At 53.7% G+C, this 18980-nt stretch overlaps 2 protein-coding genes across 12 annotated transcripts in view; both read left to right on the forward strand.

The window, feature by feature from the left end:
* TLK2 (tousled like kinase 2) overlaps window positions 1–7233 on the forward strand; it is a 44351-nt gene extending 37118 nt beyond the window's left edge. For all 10 annotated transcript variants that reach the window (XM_030508596.1, XM_030508591.1, XM_030508595.1 and 7 more), the window contains 4 exons: window positions 1309–1447; window positions 2523–2634; window positions 3602–3709; window positions 4567–7233. In XM_030508596.1, coding sequence (XP_030364456.1) covers window positions 1309–1447; window positions 2523–2634; window positions 3602–3709; window positions 4567–4740 — 533 coding nt within the window. In that variant the 3' untranslated portion in view covers window positions 4741–7233. The remainder of the gene's footprint in view (window positions 1–1308; window positions 1448–2522; window positions 2635–3601; window positions 3710–4566) is intronic.
* Window positions 7234–14669: 7436 nt separating this feature from the next.
* MRC2 (mannose receptor C type 2) overlaps window positions 14670–18980 on the forward strand; it is a 29238-nt gene continuing 24927 nt past the window's right edge. For both annotated transcript variants that reach the window (XM_030508982.1, XM_030508983.1), the window contains exon 1: window positions 14670–14794. In XM_030508982.1, the coding sequence (XP_030364842.1) occupies window positions 14704–14794 (91 nt within the window). In that variant the 5' untranslated portion in view covers window positions 14670–14703. The remainder of the gene's footprint in view (window positions 14795–18980) is intronic.

An 18980-nucleotide genomic window follows, 5' to 3' on the forward strand; every position in this document is an offset into this window, starting at 1 on the left:
TAAAACAGGGAAGTAACATTCCAGAAAAAGTAGCCTCCTTGTTCAGAACAAGCCTTCGAAACCACCAAGTGTCTCGGTTTGGTCTCTTAATATCCCGCTTGTATTCTGCTGTTGAGAGCTTCTGTTATTGCTTCATAAAGGTTCCCATAATTACTACTGTTTCATGCTCCCTTTCTTCTGGCTTATTCTTTCTGTAATCATCTGCCTGAAAATTCGGTGGCAGAAGCTAACTTGGAAGTGTTCATTTTTGCATCGTGTGGCAGCTCACAAAGCTGAGGCAGTCAAACAGCTCAGGTCTGCCTTTGCATTCAGTAACATCTGCCATGTAGAAGGTCCTCTCCCAATTTTGTTGCAGATTTCCCTTTACCATTGGGCAGTGTCACGAAGGGAAAAATGGAAGTGTGCCCTTTTAGGGTGATGCATATTGCCTACATAGCGTTTTTCCCCTAGCCCAGAAAAATTCAGCCATCTCTTTGGACAGTTATCCCTGGCTCGCCTCCCTGTGCTGGTGGCACTTCATCAGCATTGTGTAACTGGTGGCTGATGTGGTTTATTGCATCAGCATGAGGAATCTGTACGGGAGGTGGTGCTGTTGCACTAGTTCTAGTGACCCTGTTACTTCCCCCCTCCCTCCCCTCCCCAGATGCCTGTTCTCATGTTGTCTGAGAATGCTGCAGAGCTCTGCCTACAGTTTGTCTAAAGCTCTGATTCATCCACTGCCATCACGCACAATTCTGCTGCTTTATTGTAGGCTTTGAGAAAAACAGTGATGATCTGACTTCTTGATCCTTGATGGATTTGTAAAAGGCTCTTGCCTAAGCAGTAATTGTCCTTTTTGAGCTTAGAAAGCCATCAGGGAATGCTGCCAGGAAGGAGAGAGTTTTTGGCTTGCTGAGAGGCCAGGGCAAGTCAGGACTTCTGGGCAGAATGAGTCATTACTGTGTATGTGTACTTCTCTCCTTAATCCTCCTTTTTGACCTGCCTCTTCCAAGGGGACCTTTGGGAGGGGTCAAAACAGCATGGACATGAAGCTCATTTGGCTAATAGGGCTCAGAATCTGGAGGCTCCAAGTAATGTCAGGCCACAGGGTGGTTCAGGGATGAGCAGATCAGTTCCAGCACTTGGTGGGAGCTGAGTTGTCTCTGGAGCTCAGGGTACTGAGTGTTAAAACATCTAGACCAGGCCATTGCAGCTCATGTGTAGGTTCCTCGTCCTCTTGTGCAGAGTGCCAGAGTTCAGTGCAGTTTTATTCTTCCTTTTTTTCCTGCTAGATGTGTATCCTAAAGGGCTGTTTCTTCCCCTGTTTAGGTAACATTCTTCTAGTCAATGGTACCGCGTGTGGAGAGATAAAAATCACAGATTTTGGACTTTCCAAAATCATGGATGATGACAGCTACAACTCTGTTGATGGTATGGAACTGACATCGCAGGGGGCTGGTACTTACTGGTAAGCATTGCCTGGGGCACTTGCAAGTTACAGATCAAGAACAGTTTATAAACAGCTTTGGATTTATGTCAGCTCTCTACGTGTTGCTGTTGTCTATGATGGATTGAGACACTGGAGGTTTGAGACCCTGGAAACTGCTCTTGTTGTCACACAGCTCCTTTTGAGGCTAGCAGCTTTTTACTTTACAGTGGGTTAGTGTTTGTACATTTGAAAACCATTTCTTATCCAAAGGGCCTGGTGAAAAACTGCATGTGCTGCTGAGATAGCAAGCTCTGCAGTGGAGCTTGGCTGCTGTTTCACAGTCCATAATGGCACTAACAGTTTAAGCAAGGAGGAGGAGGAGAATACCATGCCTATTGGAAATACAGGTACATCAGGAGATGGAAGGAGTATTCCACTGAAATGAGGCAGTGAAAATGCATAGTTAGCTCTTACAAAAGATGTAGAAGTCTCACAGTGCTGTCTATAGTCAGAGCTTCCCTTTCGAGCGTCACATAAAAGATGTTTTCAGCAATACTTTATCAGTACCAAGTGTTGTTACTGCATCGCCCGTAGCTGAGAGCAAGACCTATGGTGAGTGCCACTGAATGTGATTCTTAGCTGCTACCCAAGCTGCAGACTGTCACTATGGGCAACGGTTGCACAGGAACATTTGTTAAGGCATTCTCTATCATGCAGTTTTGTTCTGTTCCTGAAGATGAAACTAACTGGTTTAAGCGAGGCTGAGTGTCTCTAACTAAGATGTGGCATCTAGGGTTGTATTTCTAGGTTGTTGGCTGTGTGTTTCTACTGTGGAATTGCTGGCCAAGTCCTTTTAACAACAAATACCAGTTCTGAAGATAAAAGAAAACGGGGCTATTTCATGTGCTGAGTAGCTCAGACCACGAGTGTCCAAAGAGTCCTTGGGAATCACTATTCCCAGAAGGGGTATGCCCTGGTGATCATGGCCCACACAGGAATGAAATTGAGTCCTTCAAGTCCTGATCTCAGAAGCTTTTTCCTTCCTTTCTAGAGAAATTGATTGAAGGTATTTGGAGATGCTGCTTACAACCTGTTGTCACTTCCTTCTAATCAGGTATTTGCCACCAGAATGTTTCGTGGTTGGGAAAGAACCTCCAAAGATTTCAAATAAAGTTGATGTCTGGTCAGTGGGAGTCATCTTCTATCAGTGTCTCTATGGCAGAAAGGTAAGAAAGCATTCAACTCCCCTCTTAGTGGTGATTCCCAAACCTTTTGGGAGGCAGCCCTGGCTTCTGCTTCCTTCTCCTCCTCAGACTTAGAAGGTGCTTTTGTCTTGTCTCCTTTCAAGGTAGAGTCCGTGCTAATAAAGGGGAGAGAATGTACTAGGTTGTGTTTTGCTCTATATGGCACTTCCTTCAGAAGCACTGTTCTGCAGAACATCTCTTTCCACTGGGCATGTTCCCACTGAGGCCACTATGGGCAGGACAAGGGTATCATTCAGGGCCAGACACCTGAAGTTCTTTGTCTGGCATTGATTTGTCATGTTTTCAGTGCACCGAGCCTTTGTGGAGCCTGATACTGCTTGATGGCTGCAGGTGTTTTAGGAGAAAAAAGAACAGTAGGTACAAAGACCCACTCTAGAAGATTTTTAGGATGGCTTTTGGAAGGAAAGAGAGTGGATCAGGTCCTGAGAAAAGGTGATTTGGTTTATTTTGGCAACAAAATAAATAGGTTGGAGAAGGAGAAGGATTCCATTAACCCTTGTTTTCACAAGTGTTTGGTAACCAAGTGTTGTGAAAGCCTTGCCCACAAATGTGCTGTGCTGCTTCATGTTTGTCAAACAAATGGTGGAACCCTAGCAAAGATCAAAGTGGGTGAGTCCCCTGTCAGCTTAGATAGATGAAGGTCCTCTTGCATGTGCTAAAGCTGACCTGTGAAGCCTGGAAGCAGGTGGAGATCTCTCCTGTCTGAGGCAGAGACACCACAGGCGCGTTCCAGCTTGTCCCTGTTGTTCAGTTGAAGCACAGGAGCAATGTGTCCTGCTTGCCTGGGTGGAATCTGCAGCACCTGCACAGCACTCGTGGGCTTCTTGCTCAGGAAAATGCTGGTGTCGAGCTGATGAGCAGTTGTGTTACGGGGGTTTTAAGGCCTGTCACCAAACTTTAACAACTGCCTTCCATTTTTTCTTGGTAGCCCTTCGGTCACAACCAGTCACAACAAGACATTCTGCAGGAGAACACAATTCTGAAAGCTACCGAGGTGCAGTTCCCTCCAAAGCCAGTAGTCACGCCAGAAGCAAAGGTAAAGCTGTGTATGTCGTCAGTGATCAGCACTGGCAGCTCCATCCTCTTGGTTTCCCTAAACCAGCAAGAGCTCTGTGTTTAGTGCTTGCCTTGAGTAGAGTGGTCAGTGGCTTTGCATTGTTGTAGATGTCAGGCTGGGGATCATAGAATGGTTTGGGTTGGAAAGAACCTCAAGATCATCCAGTTCCAACCCCCTGCCACGGGCAGGGATGCCTCACACCAGAGCAGGTTGCTCCAAGCCCCTGTGTCCAACCTGGCCTTGAACACTGCCAGGGATGGGGCAGCCACAGCTTCTCTGGGCACCCTGTGCCAGCGCCTCAGCACCCTCACAGGGAAGAACTTCTGCCTTAGATCTAACCTGAATCCCCCCTGTTTAAATTTGAACCCATCACCCCTTGTCCTGTTACTACAGTCCCTGATGAAGAGTCCCTCTCCAGCATCCTTGTAGCCCCCTTCAGAAGAGGAAGGCTGCTCTGAGGTCTCCATGCAGCTTCTCTTCACAGCCCCAGTGTTCTCAGCCTGTCTTTGTATGGGAGGTGCTCCAGCCCGCTTGTCATCCTCGTGGCCTCCTCTGGGCTTGCTCCAACAGCTTCATGTCCTTCTTATGTTGGAGGCACCAGAACTGTACACAGTTCTGAACAGTTGAGCAGTGCAGTGTGTGCCTCTGCTCATGCTTCCTGGTAAAAGATGAGCTTGTGGTGTAGGAGGTAGGCTGTCTCTGTGGTCACTGGGGGAGGGATTTCAGAGTGCTGGGGTTGTCAGATTGGCCCTGCTCCCAAAAGTGTGATCTGACAAAGAAAGCTTCCTGTTTGTGTCCATCTACTAATTCTTGGTTTGCCTTTGGGGTGTCTGCAGGCATTTATCAGACGCTGTTTGGCCTACCGAAAGGAGGACCGGATAGATGTCCAGCAGCTGGCCTGTGACCCATACTTGCTGCCTCACATCCGCAAATCTGTATCCACAAGCAGCCCAGCTGGAGCTGCAATTGCATCAACCTCTGGATCATCCAATAACAGCTCTTCAAACTGAGACAGAGGAATAGGCCAAAAACAAAAAACTGCTTGAGAAATGGGCAAAAAGACTTTCAGAAACAGCTTTGGAATAGAGGAATCTGCAAGGGTCTCAAGATACCTGTACCAGGTGCTTTTTTTCTCTTGCTTTTTTCCATCCATAGAGCATGACAACATCAACTCTCATCAAGAAAACCTTCGGCATCTAGGCCAAGCCATGTGGATAGGAGATGGCTTGAGGTTTATCCAGTAAATGACCACAAAAGGGTGGCTGCTCTGAGCAGGGAGGGGAAACTCAAGAATATACAAACAAAAAGACATGGTTCCATGTACTGTGAACTTCTGAACATGCAGCCTTGGGGAATCCAGGACGCCGTGTGTGCTTCATATGAAGAATGTGGACTTTGGAAAAAGACTGGGCTAGTCCAGTGTTGATATTTAAACATTGTTCTTTTTCTTTTAATAAAGTTTAGGTAACATCTCCTGAAAAGCTCGAAGCACCAAGGTTCAGCTGGGGATGGTATATGACTCTTTGCCCTTTGGAGGGGAAAAAAGTTGATCCTGCCTGTTCATGGCACTAGAGTTAGTGTTTTACCCCTAATTAATTTCAATTTTTTAAAAAAAATAACAATTTTTTTGGAAGAAAACAGTTTTCTGGTCTCAAAGTGAAACCCGTATTAGCAGGCTCATGGCAGTGCCCGTGCTGCAGATGGTGCAGCTTTCTGCTCCCTTGGGATGAGGGCGGTGAAGCCCACAGGAGAACAGGCCTGTGTTGCTCTCCTGTGATCAGAGTGGATCATGGCTCATCTGCCACAAGGTTTTCAGCTGCTGCTTCACAGCTCTCACGATGGTTGCACCTTTTTAACTTACTTGAAGTGCTGTTCTTTTTGCAAACCCCCCTGACATGCCCAGGACGTGCTCCCTGCTCTTGTGAGCATGAGCCTTGTTGCCTGTTGAAAAGGCGGGCAGTGGAGGGGAAGGAATGGGAGCACAGCTCAGTGATCACAGGTATGATCTGTGCTCACACAGTACTGTACATAATCTTGTTCATGTTATACAAATCCCAAGCTGAAGCTTTATCTCGGCTCAGTGAGGTGACTTGGCAGCGAAGCTTCCTCTCTCCCTTAACACTTCCCTTTTAAAACTTGCTGACTTTCCTAACTTGCTGCCCATTTCAAATGAGAGGGGATGAGATAACGTTCTTGAAGGGAGCAAACACCTAAGTTATTGCTTTTGTCTCCCTTCTGTATCATGCCTGGAGGGGTCTTACACCTTCAGCTGGAGCCTGCCTGCTGTGAACACAAGCCTCTTGTCCCCATTCTGCCCCTTTCACCCCCCCCATCGAAGGAAGACTGAAAACACACACAGAAAGCACAGCACTTGAACATGTGGCAGCCAGGTTGGAGCGCTCCGAACATGTGGCAGGAGCTCATAGCCAGAACCATTTAAAGATGCAGTGTTGGAGAGCAGGGTTGGTGGTGGAGGGAGCGGAGCGGTGCGCTCCCGCAGGTCAGGGTGGTGGTTAAAAACCAAATCACCCTGTGCACATTTCTTAACCCAATACCCAGACCACCGTGGGGTGGACTGTCCTCTACAGCACCTCCAGGGTTGTCCCCACAGCTCCAGCAACACGAGGGCTGTTTGGGACTCTTGGTGTTCAAGTGGTGTTTTTGTGGCAAGCGATGTTCTCCATCATGCACTTTCAGAGAGCTGCTGCTTGCCTGCCTTACTGTAAGCCATCGTCTGCAAGTATTATGCTTAAACCTTGATCAGGAACTTTTAGTTAACTGAAAACCGGAGGAGTCTGTTGAAATTAAGCAATGGACCTGGGAAGTGGAGAGAACTCTGCTGCTTTGATTTTTATTACTCTTTTTATAGTGACTCTTGGGCTTTTAATTGGATGTTCTTCACTTGCAGCTGCATTAAGGTGGTCTCTAAACTGTAGTGTTTTAAACAAAGAAAAGAAATACTGCATCTTTAAATCCTCAGCTGTAATTTCTTAGCCCTTTCCATCCCTGCTGCTCTGTTGCAGAAGTTAACTGTTCAGCAAGCAGCGCTTTGACATGTCTGTGTCAGGCAAAATCAGGGTTGATGCTTCATCCCGTTTGCTGGAACTGATGATTTGGTGTCTGTCCACATCAGGGAGAACTCTACGAGGGTTTTTCTACCCCAGCCCCGTTGTTTCTCGGACATACAGTGTGTGCTATCTCTGTGGGTGTGATTAGTTTTGTGTCAGAAGCATTTCTTCCTGCTGTGCGACACCCAGCCAGGGGCCTGGGGACAGCGTTGGCCTCTCGTGGGGCTGGCAGTGGTGAAGAACCCTGGTAGAATTCTGCCTGTGACACCCTCCTTGTTAATATGGGTTTCACTTCCAATAACAGACCCCATTGCCACACTGTTCATTTACTTCAAGAAAAGTGTATGAAGAATTTGTAACTTAAACCAGGCCAGACTGTTTTGGCTCTACCCAACAGATGAGACATGGATATTAAAATAAGTTTTAAGAAACACATTTGCTTGGCTCTTACTGTTTTGCTCTTCATAGCGTTGGCAGGAACTCTCTTGCAGTGGCTGCGTGGAGGTGACATGGGGCAGGATGAGGAAGGCTGGACACAACAGCTCGGAGCAGTGAGATGTCCGCAGTGCAGGGGGGAGTCACGGAATTACTAGTGTTGGATCTTGGTCTGGAATATCGAGACAGATGCCAGAGGTGGGTTTGTCCCTCATTTCCCATAGAGTAGTAGCTGCCCTTAGAAGCTATATATGTTCAGGACACAAAACCACCCATCTTTTTTGTGTGTTGGGTGATAAGTTGTGTTGAACTCCTGTGCCGAGAGCTGGTGATGGCAACTGCTGGTCATTCCCTGGCCCACACATCACCCAGAATGACCATCCTGAGTAGTGATGTGGAGTTCAGCGTCTTGAACGTCTTACAGCTGAGCCTCGTCAGCTTTAAAAACAAATCATAGAATCACAGAATGGTTTGTGTTGGAAGAGACCTTAGAGCTCCTCCAGTTCCAACCCCCTGCCATGGGCAGGGATGCCTCACACCAGAGCAGGTTGCTCCAAGCCCCTGTGTCCAACCTGGCCTTGAACACTGCCAGGGATGGGGCAGCCACAGCTTCTCTGGGCACCCTGTGCCAGCGCCTCAGCACCCTCACAGGGAAGAGCTTCTGCCTCAGAGCTCATCTCAATCTCCCCTCTGGCAGGTTAAAGCCATTCCCCTTGGCCTGTCCCTACAGGCCCTTGTCTCTCTCCAGGTTTCTTGTAGCTCCTTTAGGCCCTGGAGCTGCTCTAAGGTCTCCCCTTACGGAGCCTTCAGCCCTCGCAGCAGCTCCGGGGCCTCCTCTGGCCTCGCTCCAGCAGCTCCACGTCCCTCTTGTGCTGCTGCCCCAGAGCTGGATCAGGACTGCAGGGGGGGTCTCCCCAGAGCACAGCAGAGGGGCAGGATCCCCTCCCTGAGCTGCTGCTCACGCTCTGGGGGTGCAGCCCAGCACACGGGGGGGTTCTGGGCTCAAGCGCACACTGAAGCCGGGTCATGGGGAGCTTCTCATTGACCAGCACCCTCAAGTCCTTCTCCTCAGGCTGCTCCATCCAGTCTCCTCCAGCCTGTGTTTGTGCTTGGGATTGCCCTGACCCAGGTTTAGGTCCTTGCACTTGGCTTTGTTGAACTTGATGGAGTTCTCATGGGGCCACATCTCCAGCCTGTTTCATAGAAATACATGAGAGAAAACGCAAAAGGACCTTGGCAGATGCGGAGTCTGCTCACCTCTGGACTAATAAGTGGGAGCACCGGTTCCTGCCCAGCTCCTCCACGGCACATCACACCCTCTGTGCAGGGCATCCCGATGTGAAGCGGGGCGATCCCTGCCCCTGGAGCCTGGTTCCTCCAGAGGGGTGTCCCTGGGGATCAGGGTTTCTCTGCAAACCTGACGCCACCCTCCCTGTGCTTCGAGTCAGCTTTGGGCGAGTGAAACCAAACACTGAGAGCAGCTCAGCTCCCGCCCCGCTCCTGCAAGTGATTATCTCACAGCCCCCTGTGCCAGTTCTGGTGATGGGACACAGACCGGGGCAGGAGGAGACGGCGGCAGCGAGTGCACAAGGATCCTGTGGTGATGGCCAGGCCTTGGGACCAGATTCCAGATGCGTGGCGTGCCCGGGAGCAGGGATGTGTGCGGGACCACACGCTCAGCTTGACGCCAGCAGCAGGGAGGCTGGCTGAGGGGCTGCCTGGAGGGATGCTTCACCTACTGCGTTGGCAGTTGGGAGTCACGCTATGAGATGAGCTCCCTGCTGCCAAATGGGCCAGTCCCACTTTACTTTGTGACCTGGCAAACCCTGTCCATGAGGTTTTGGTGCCACTGCCAGCATCTCGCTGGGGTTTGCTGCCAGAGGATGTTATTTTCTGGGTGCTACACAAGCCTGGCTCAAGCAGCCTGAGCTTAAACCCTCCAGCATGGAGGGGAAGAGGAGACTCACAGCATGTGGAAGCAAGACTCAGCACAGCCTTGACTCCCATCCATCCCTGAGATGCCTTTTCCTGCTAAATGCTGATGACTCTTTGCACCAGGACCCTGAATTCCCATCGCTGCATGTGGCTGTGTCCATGGCCTCTGCTTCACCCTGGCCCCAGCACTGGCCTTGGGGGCAACCGGGTGCCCCATGGCCATCGCCCTGGGTAGGGGTGAGAGGCCAAGCAAACACGATGCTGCTTGGCCTCCCCTCGCACCCAGGAACTGGTGTCTTGGCCACAAGGATCTCATTGTCTGTGCCGGGTGGGGAAGCAGGAGCCGGGACTGGGGCTGAGACACTCGTTTCATGCATTAGCTGCATGAGGGCTCACAGGATGGGAAAAGCCACCAGGACGTGCTGTTGGTGAGAAGCTGCACGCTCCTCTGTGCTCCTCTTCACTCCCAGCCCTGCACCTTCCCCTGGCATGGGTTACTGCAACCCTTCTTCCTACACCCTTCGGCTGCAGCTCAGTGTTTCCATTGTTCTGTGGCTCCTCATTTCCAAATGCGTTTGGCTGCTGGTCCAGTATAGCCTGAAAGCAGGTTAACCACCATCTGCCCCACCAGTGTGGGATGAGCCTCACCAGGCAGCCCTGGCCCAGAGCTGCTCTGCCGTGTGCTGCAGGAATGGGGCAGAGGGGTGCAATGGTCCAGCTGGAGCTCAAAAGGCACGGGATGGAGCTAAGAACGCAGGGATGCTGTAAGGAGCAGCAGGGTGGGGATGAGGAGACCAGAGGCCAGATCTCCCATCCCCACTCGAGCAGCTATGGGGAACGCAGGCAGCAGGTTTAGAAAGGGCTTGGCTCTGGTTTGCATTCATGGGAAGAAGAAACCCAGAGCTCTGCTCAGCCCTGTCCTCTCTTGACCGAAGCTGCCGCTGCGCAGGAGCCACAAGCTGCCGTGTCGGCAACATCCTCCTCGCTCTTGGCCTGGCTCAGCTCTGCATCGAGATCAGGGCTCAAAACCTGCTTTGTTCAGCACTGGCTCATCCCGGCTCCAGCTAACCCTGAAAATCCACCCGCTCACACCCAACCCCAGGAGAGCGGCTGGGACCGGTGCCACAGCCCCTCCACGCCGAACGCACTGGCAGGGATGGAGGTGGAAGAAGGGGATGTGCCTGTGGCTGCGAGGTGAGGTAGCAGCAGAGGTGGAAATGAAGAACCTGGGACCCACTGAGTGGCCACTGGACCACACTGCTCCTGTAGGACAGGGTGGGATCTCCACCTCCCAGTCCCATCCCCACTTCCGGAGGGAGGAAGATGCCATTCGGAATGTGCTGTCCGCCGCCGCTCTCCAGCTGCTTTCCCTCCCCGCTCCTTGAGTCATGGGGAGAAAGTGTTGTTCTAAAAGGCAGATTCCTTGCAAAGGGCTGGAATTCCTCTGCCCAGGAGCCGTGGGGAGGAAGCAGAGGCAGCGGCTGGGCCCGGGGGGCAGCTGCTCCTTGGGCAGCCCCCGGCAGCGGAAGGGCAGGATCTCAGCACTGGCCCTCCCAGCGCCCTGAAATTCCTCGTGGCAGCTCTGAGCGAGCACATCTGGTTTTAATAGATGATTCGCAGCTTGAACTCGCCTGACTCTTGAAGGGCTGCGGAAAAGAGAAGCCAAAGAGCTCCAAAAGCTGCAGCGTGGGGCACCCACAAAGGGACCCCCTTTGCTGTGCTGGGAGACAGCAGAGTTGAGGAGGGTCTGGGGCTGACCCAAGGGTCCGGGGGGATTCCAGCAGTTGGCAAAGCCCCGTCTGCTCCTTGCAAGAGCCGAGGGGATGGCTTGGAAAAGCAGGGAAATGGCCCTTCTTTCTGGCCGGGATAATTCCATCCACAGCTGGGTGTCGAGCAAAGCTGGGGCTGATCTTCAATATTGTGCATCTGCACTTAGGGGAGGAGCATGGGGAGCAAACTGCAGTGCAGGCCCCCCTCCAACACCCCCAGCAGCAAGACCCCCCCTCCCAGCACCAAACCCATCGGTGCTGCGAAAACCAAACCCTCAGGAGCATCAACATCACCCGATGGCCACCACCGTGCCAGGGCCATGGTGGAGCTGAGCCCCCGCTCGGTGTCCCCAGGCTTGTTCTTGGGAGGAAAGGCTGCAAATGCAAACTGGTGCTTTGGGGCTGGATCCCCGCCGTGATGGGGACACATCAAGCCCCACATCCCAGCGAGGAGGGTGATGCTCAGCGGGGGGAAACGCTCTCCATCGCTGGCGGCGGGGCTGTCCTGGCTGCCCCCCGCCTGCCTCTGATGAGGGGAGAGCGACGTGGCCTTCGCCGGCTGCCGGCGCGGGGGAGAGGAGCCAGCAGACGCCAGGACGGCCTCTTCCCTGAGCAGTGACCTCAGCGCGGCGCCTGCCAAGGGGGGTGTTGATCTTGGCCCAGACGGTCCCATCCGGGAGCCAGGATGAGGCCGGGGCGGTGCGGATGGAGGGATGAGCTCGCAGCAGGGCCTGGCAGGTGATGCTGGTCCCCAAAGCCCAGGGCACTGCTGTCCTCCAGCGCTGCACTCCCGGAGCCTCCAGTCCCGTGGAGAGCAAAGGATGGGGCGGAACTCCCATGGAAGAGCATGATCAAGCAGGACATGCAGCCTCCCTGGTCATATAATGTACCCCCATGTCCTCCCCAGGCTCTAAAACAGATCTGCTGGTCATCAGAGGTGGCTGATGGGTTGGTGCAGATCCTTCCTTCAGAGCATCTGCCCTCAAAGCATCAGTGCCAGAGAGGTCAGACATACCCCCATACCTCTGGGGGTATGGACACTGCTTTTGTGCTCCATGGGTCCCCAGATCCTGTCCCCTAATGTCTCTGGCACAAGAAAACACCAAATGCGCCCCGTATCAGCCCCAGACTTGGTAACGCACAGGGTGCCACAGACTCATAGATCACTTTGGGTTGGAAAGGACCTTAAAATCATCTAGTTCCAATGCTCCTGCCATGGGAAGGGACACCCATTGAGCACCTCAGGGTTTTCCTTCCCATCCCGCAAGGCTTGGTACAAGAGCTCATTAGTGGCACTGATTTTCCAGCCTGCGGGAAGCTGAGCATCCCAACTGCCAGCGCTCCTGACCAGGGCAGACCTCCAGCCAAAGGCGGGTGAGTGGCACGGATCCATCTCTGGGAACGTTTTCCAAACCCTTCTGCAGGGTGACTTTCAGTTGAGCCAGTGCTACTCCAGCCTGTCCCATCGCACTGTCACCACTCCCCATACGAGATGTTGCTTCAGCCAAAACCCACCATTTATTTTCCCAACTAAGGGGCCGGACACAGATCCCGCTCTGACTGCAGGAACCGGGCAGAGACCCTGCATGTCCCAGGTGCTGGGTAACCCCGGGATGAGCTCGTCACTCCCATCCATTGTCCCGTAGAGCTCTCCCGGCACCGTTGTCTCTGTTGTCTGTCCCCTGCACGTGGCCACATCCCTTCATCTGGCAGCAACTCCTTAGTGCCAGAGAGGTCAGACAGCTTGGAAGAGTCCCAGGGGAAGGGAAAAATGCATTTCCTCCCGATCCACTCCAGCGAGTAACAACTCAACCGGTACTAAACTGGATTAGGAGGTGAGGAGCTGTTGGCCCGTGTTGGAAGAATTAATGATTAGGAAGTGCTAATTAGCTTCTAATCACACCCAAGACATGGGATGGACCAGGCCAGGAGGCAGCCATGCCCTGAGGGATCCGAAGCCTTTCAGCTCTGCAGCGTCCCCTTCTTTGGATGGGATTCCACTCCTGGGAGAGGGATGTCAGGTTGGTCTGGGATGGATGAAGGGTCCCACTCATGGGATTTCACGGCTCCATCACATCCAGCTGCTGGTGCCTTGGTGGGTGGCATCCCCCAGGAGCAGTCTCCAAGGTTTAGGGATGGGATCTGGATGATTCCCTCCCCTCTTCCAGGCTCACTCCCTGCAGGCAGCCCCTGGTGTGTGTCCGGCCATGGCAGGCGAGTGAGGCTGTTCCCAAGCACTGCCTTAATTAAAAGTAATCCCTGACTTAAAGAACCCAACAGCCCAGATGCTGATGTGCTTAATTGGGCCCTCCCGGAGGGTTTGCATCCCTAAAGCCCATCCTGGCACCGGTCTCCAGGCCCTTCCTGCCTTTCATTTAGTTCTCCAGGAACAGCCAAACAACACGCGGATGTCTCAACGTGTCCCCCTGCGCTGTGTGTCTGGGGACAGATCCTGCTCCCTGCTCCAGGGAGCGCTGCCATCCCCTTGGTCTCATCATGTCATGGCATTGCATGTGTGGCAGAATTTGGGTGTTGACGGCTAATGTTGCGTCTCCCTGTGCTGCCCAAATCCCTGGGAAGCTTGAGGAGGACATGAGGCTCCTGCATCCTCAGGGATGCTCCTATGGGATGGGCACCATGAGCATCACCCTTGTGGGTGCAACCAAATCTTTGCACTGTGGCATGAGTGTTTCCCCCGCCCCTTCCAAGTTTTCTTTACAGAATCACAGCCTGGTTTGGGTTGGAAGGGACCTTAAAGCTCATCCAGCACATCATTCACACTGTGTGATGCTCTGACCCCTGCGCTCCTCACTGGAGTACTGGGAAGCTGGATCCCTCTGTGGCTGCAGGGATGGGGTTACTCTTGGGGTAGGGAAGTGCAATGAACTGTGTCTGACCTCAGCACCTCCCATCCACATGTGAGCCCAAAACACAGCCCAGCTCTGTGCTGCAGGATGGATGGAGCAGGATTCAGCTGGGCTGGCTCAGCAATACAGTACTTGGGATGAAAGAATCATAGACTCAACGGGGTTGGAAAAGACCTTTAAGCTCATCAAGTCCAACCTCTCCCCAGCACTGCCAAGGCCACCACTAACCCATGGCACTGAGGCCTCGGCTACACGGGGTGTGAACACTTGCAGGGACGGTGACTCCAGCCCTGCCCTGGGCAGCCTGTTCCAATGCCTGAGCACCCTTTGGGGAAGGAATTGTTCCTCAGCTCCATCTAAACCTCCCCTGGTGCAGCTTGAGGCCATTTCCTCTTGTCCCATCCCTTGTTCCTTGGGAGCAGAGACCGACCCCCTCCTCTTGCATCCTCCTTTCAGGCAGAGAGCAAACACCCAGAGCTGCACCCGAAAACGCCCGCAGGAGCCGGCAGCTCCCACGCCGGGGGCCGGGCAGGGGAAGGCGCTTGTCTGCGGTCAGCGGGACCCGACGTGGGGCTGGGGATGCGGGGACCCGTGGCCAGGCGGGTGCGGGTGCGGGTCCCGCCGCTCCCGCTGACGCAGCGTCTGGGGCCGGCGCGCGCGCTCCGCGTTTTCTTCTTTTTCGTGGTTTTTTTTTTTTTTTTCTCTAATTTTACTTTTTTTCAACTTTTCTCCCTCCCTCTCTCTTTGCGCTGTCCCTCCCCCCTCCCCCTCCTCCTCCTCCTTCCCCCTCCTCCTCCTCCTTCTCTCCTTCTCTCCCCTCCTCCTCCCCGCCCGCCCCCCGGCCCGGACGGCGCGGCCCGGCGCGGAGCAGCGCGGAGCGGAGCACGGTGTGGCCGGGGATGGGGCGCGGCTCCGCGGGACCGCGGCCCCTCCGCGCCCCCGTCTGCTGCCTCCTCGGCCTCCAGCTGGTGCTCGGCGCTGCGCACCCCGGTAGGACCGCGACACCCCTCACCCCCCTTATCCGCGAGTTATTATTGGGGTACCCCCCCCCCCGTCCGGAGTTCGTAGTGTGTGTGGGGGGGATGCGCGTCAGTCCAGTTCACGTTGCTGTGTTTTTATTTCCTCCCGGAATGTTTTGTTGCCGTTTATCGCCGTTTGTTTTACTCCATCCTCCCGCGGTCTCGGTTCTTTCCGCCGCGTTTTGTTTTCTCCAGTTTCGCCGCGTCGCGTTTTCTCCCCCGTTTCTTCCGCCGCGTTTTCGCTCGCTTTTATGAGCTTTACGGTTTGACTCCCCGCGCCGCGCGGCCACGCAGCGTCTGGCGAAAACGGCGGAAACGCTTCCGCGGCCGCGGGGAGGGGGGGCATCGGGAGGAGACCGCGGGAGCCGCCGGCCCGCAGCGCCCCGCAGCCCCGCTCCGGCCTTTTGTCTCCGCGGGGAGGGCAGTTTGTGGAGGGGGAGGTCGGGAAAGAGCCGAAGAGTTTTGTTGGAGGCTTCCTCCATCTCCCATCCTTCCCCCCCCGCACCTTCCCAGTGTGTTCATCATAGGGAGCGGGATCGGGCTATTTGCAGCCTCCCTTTTATTTTCTATTTCAGCTTCTCACAATAAAATCAACTGGTCGGGGTGTTTCTTCCCCCTGTTTTCAAACCTTCTGAAGACACCATGTGCCAGATGCCTGAGGCTCCTCAGCCCTGGATCTGCCGTTTAAGACACTTTTTACCCCGGGACAATCTGGCCCAGCAACAAGAAGCTGCTCCTGTTGCTGCCTTGGATTCATTTGGCCTTATTGAGAAAACTTATTTATTAGAAGAAGAGCAAAATTGGCTACTTTTGCCTGAAAATAACAACCATAATAACCCCTCGGCCTGTTTTATGCCAGTATGTTTAGCAAATCCAAAGCAGATTTGGGAATGGCAGCATGGGAGGGCACTGCCCTGCTCCCAGCCTTGCCCCTATTTATCCATCTCCCCCCAGCCCAGCAGCTGCCTGAGGCTGAGCATCACCAGGGCAGGACCTGGTTGTGCCAGAGGTGGAGAAAGGAGGAGGTGATGGGGAAGGAGTCCCCTGTACCCCAGGGCATTCAGAAGAGCGGTTGCCAGGGTTTGGAGACATCTCAGCCGACCCCTCATCATCCTGCAGCTGAATTCCTGTTAAACCTCCCCATGATTTACTTGAGGGCCATGAATTCCTCCTTTTGTGGTTTTTAAGGGGGTTGCTTGATTCCAGCAGGGCTTAGCTACCTGTAAGGACCCTTTCTGGCTGTTTCACCCTGAAAAATGCCGGTGGGATCTGGGTCTGGCAAGCACCAGGACAGAGGCAGCTCTGTCCCTGTGCCGGGGCAGGGCGAGGAACAAGGCAGCTTTCAGCTGGCTCCAGCCCTCGGTGCTGAGCTGCTCACAACAAGCACCGCGCTGGCACCCTCAATGCACCCACCTCATCCCACTTCTCCGCTGCTTTCCCCACCATCATCCTCGCTTGGAGCCCGTGGGCAAAGGGGATGGTGCCGATGGAGGTGCCATATCCGAGGTCCCCCAGCACCAGGCTGGGTTTGCAGCTCAAAAAGATCCTTGCTGGGATTTTGGGATCGGGATGAGTTAGTTCCAAGAATCCCTTGAGCAAGTGTTGTTTGCAAGGATGCTCTTGGTGGGGGGCTGGCCCAGCAGACAGCGTTGCTTTCTCTGTGGAGCTGTTGCTTCTTGAGGGGTTCGTGCCAAATCCTTGCCTCCGGGACAGCCAGGAAACTGGAGCAGGGCTTTTGGCAGGAGGTTTGTGGCTCCTCGGTGGAATGTCACCACTGCCTGCCCCATCTCTGCAGCATCACTTGGGTACCCACGCTCTTGTCTTGGGGAAACTGAGGCTGCAGCTCCTGTCCTCCTGTGGCTGCGGGCAGGATGAGGTCCTGGTATTGATGTGGGACTGTGGTGTTGCTGGTGCTTTGAATCAGCTTCATGTGTCCGGTGTGGATCAGCTTCTTCTGTGTCTATGGGACCATGGATGGGAGCTGCCGTGTCAGCTTTGCGCCGAGGGGAGGAGGCAAAACGGACGCCGAGAAGAATTTACAGCCTGTAAAACAAACAGAGCAGCTTCTGCATGAAGCTCCCCCCTGTTCTCTTTGCAGTGGAAATAACTTGTTGCCTGGCAAATGCAGCTCCAAGAAGTTATAACTCAATCTTCTTTGGATTATCTGGGAGGAAAGGGGGATGTGGCGTTGGTTTTGCTGCTGAGAGCGCAGGGGCTGGATGCCTGGCAGGGGACAGCGGGGACCTCGCCGCCCCGGCACGATTGCAGCCTCAGCAGGACGAGGCTGAGCTTGCGCAAGAGTCACAGCAATGAGAAGCGAAAAAGAGATTGAACCTTCAGTGCAAAACTTCCCCCAAAGCCACCCACAGCGTGTGGTGGCCCCAGGATGATGTTTCCCACCTGGAGGTGGCACCTTGCACATGGGAAGGCGTTTTGAGGTGTGAGGTCCTGGTGATGGTTAAAGCCCCATTGCAGGTTTCTCTCTCTGGCTTTATTTCTGGCTGGGTCTTGCACCTTTCCCTAGGGCAGAGGCACGCTCCTGCCTTATCCCTTCCTTAAATGTTTTCCAGGGAAGCTTTTTGCCCCCAGATCAAAGCAATGGCTGCTGAGGGGGTGTAATTGCTGTCTGCTAAATCCAACTGATAGATCCAGAGCAGGAGACTCTGGCTCCGGTGCCTCGGTGGGTGCTTGGAGAGGGCAGCAAAAGGCTGTTGCCCGTGTTGTCAGCTCTGGTGCATCACGGGTGCATCGTGCCCCGCTTGGCTCCCTTCAGTGCACCCAATTCTTGGGTGGGAGCAGGAGCAGTCCCTTGAGCCCATCCTGGCTGTTTCCTCTAAAGGTGTTCTAAGCTGTTTGTGAGATGTTCTTCACGTGCAGCCGAGGAGCAGGGTTTTAGTTACTGTGAACTGTGCCGAGCCCGCAGAGCATCAACATTTTTCTCATTCTTCAGATTGCTCTGAGCCCAAAAGGGACCCACACAGATGCTCTTTTCCTTAAAGGATCCATCTTTAATGAATTAAGGATTAGAAAATGATGAGTGGATTGACTTGTAAATTCTTGAGAGTACTCTTTAGCCCGGGAGCGGAGGTTTGGCTGTTTGCAGGGGGCACAGGGTATTTTTCAAGCATGATGGTTGCTGGGAGCTCAGTCCTCTGCTGCACCTCATGCTGTTGCAACAGGGATGTAAATGGGATTTTCCATGTAAAACAGCGGGTTTGCAGGATGGTGCTGGAGTTGGGAGTGGGGAGATCAAGCCCTTTAGATGAGACTTTAGGCAGAAGTTCTTCCCTGTGAGGGTGCTGAGGCGCTGGCACAGGGTGCCCAGAGAAGCTGTGGCTGCCCCATCCTTGGCAGTGTTCAAGGCCAGGTTGGACACAGGGGCTTGGAGCAACCTGCTCTAGTGGAAGGTGTCCCTGCCTGTGGGAGGGTGTTGGAACTGGATGAGCTTTAAGCTCCCTTCAACCCAAACCATTCCATGATAATGCTATGAAAATGTCTGATCTAAAGCATGGTTCTTGGGGGGTGAAGTTGCAATAGTTTTGAAAAGAATGGTAGTTTTCAGCCAACTGTGCTGGAACCACATCCATGGGGACACGTGTCCCACATGTCACATCACACCCCTCGATGTGGGTTTGCTGGCTGGGGGCCCGTGGTGCTGGTGGGGGATGCTTCAGATGAGCCAGGGCCAGAGCCATCCCCAGGACAAGGCTGAGGCTGCCAGGCTGGGTGAGAACACGTGTGTGGAACAGGATACTCGTGCTGATCCTAGCCGCCGTGTCCTGGAGGGATCATTTGCTGCTCCCTGATGTGTTCTCAGGGGGTCTGTTGCACTCCTGGAGCCTGTTAGATGGATGGCGCTGCCTTCGTCTCCCTGCATTCCCAGGGAGTCAGCAAACTTGGGATTTCCACCTCTGGATGAGTGCAGCGGCTGCGGGGCTGGAGCCTGAAGTGGGTCTGGATACCAGAGGGTGGATGCTGGGGCTCCCTGTCCCCTGTCACGGCTGTGGCTGCGTCGCTTGACTTGCCCATAGGCCAGCATTCCCTGTGGAATGTATTTGTTTGTCTGCATCCCAGGCAGGGTGCAGGAGAATGGGCTTTTTAATGTCTGCAGAGAGGCTGCAATGCAGAATGTGGGACCCCATCCAAAACCTTTACGA

Source organism: Strigops habroptila, chromosome 19 (genome assembly GCF_004027225.2).
Source record: "Strigops habroptila isolate Jane chromosome 19, bStrHab1.2.pri, whole genome shotgun sequence".
NCBI lineage: Eukaryota > Metazoa > Chordata > Aves > Psittaciformes > Psittacidae > Strigops > Strigops habroptila.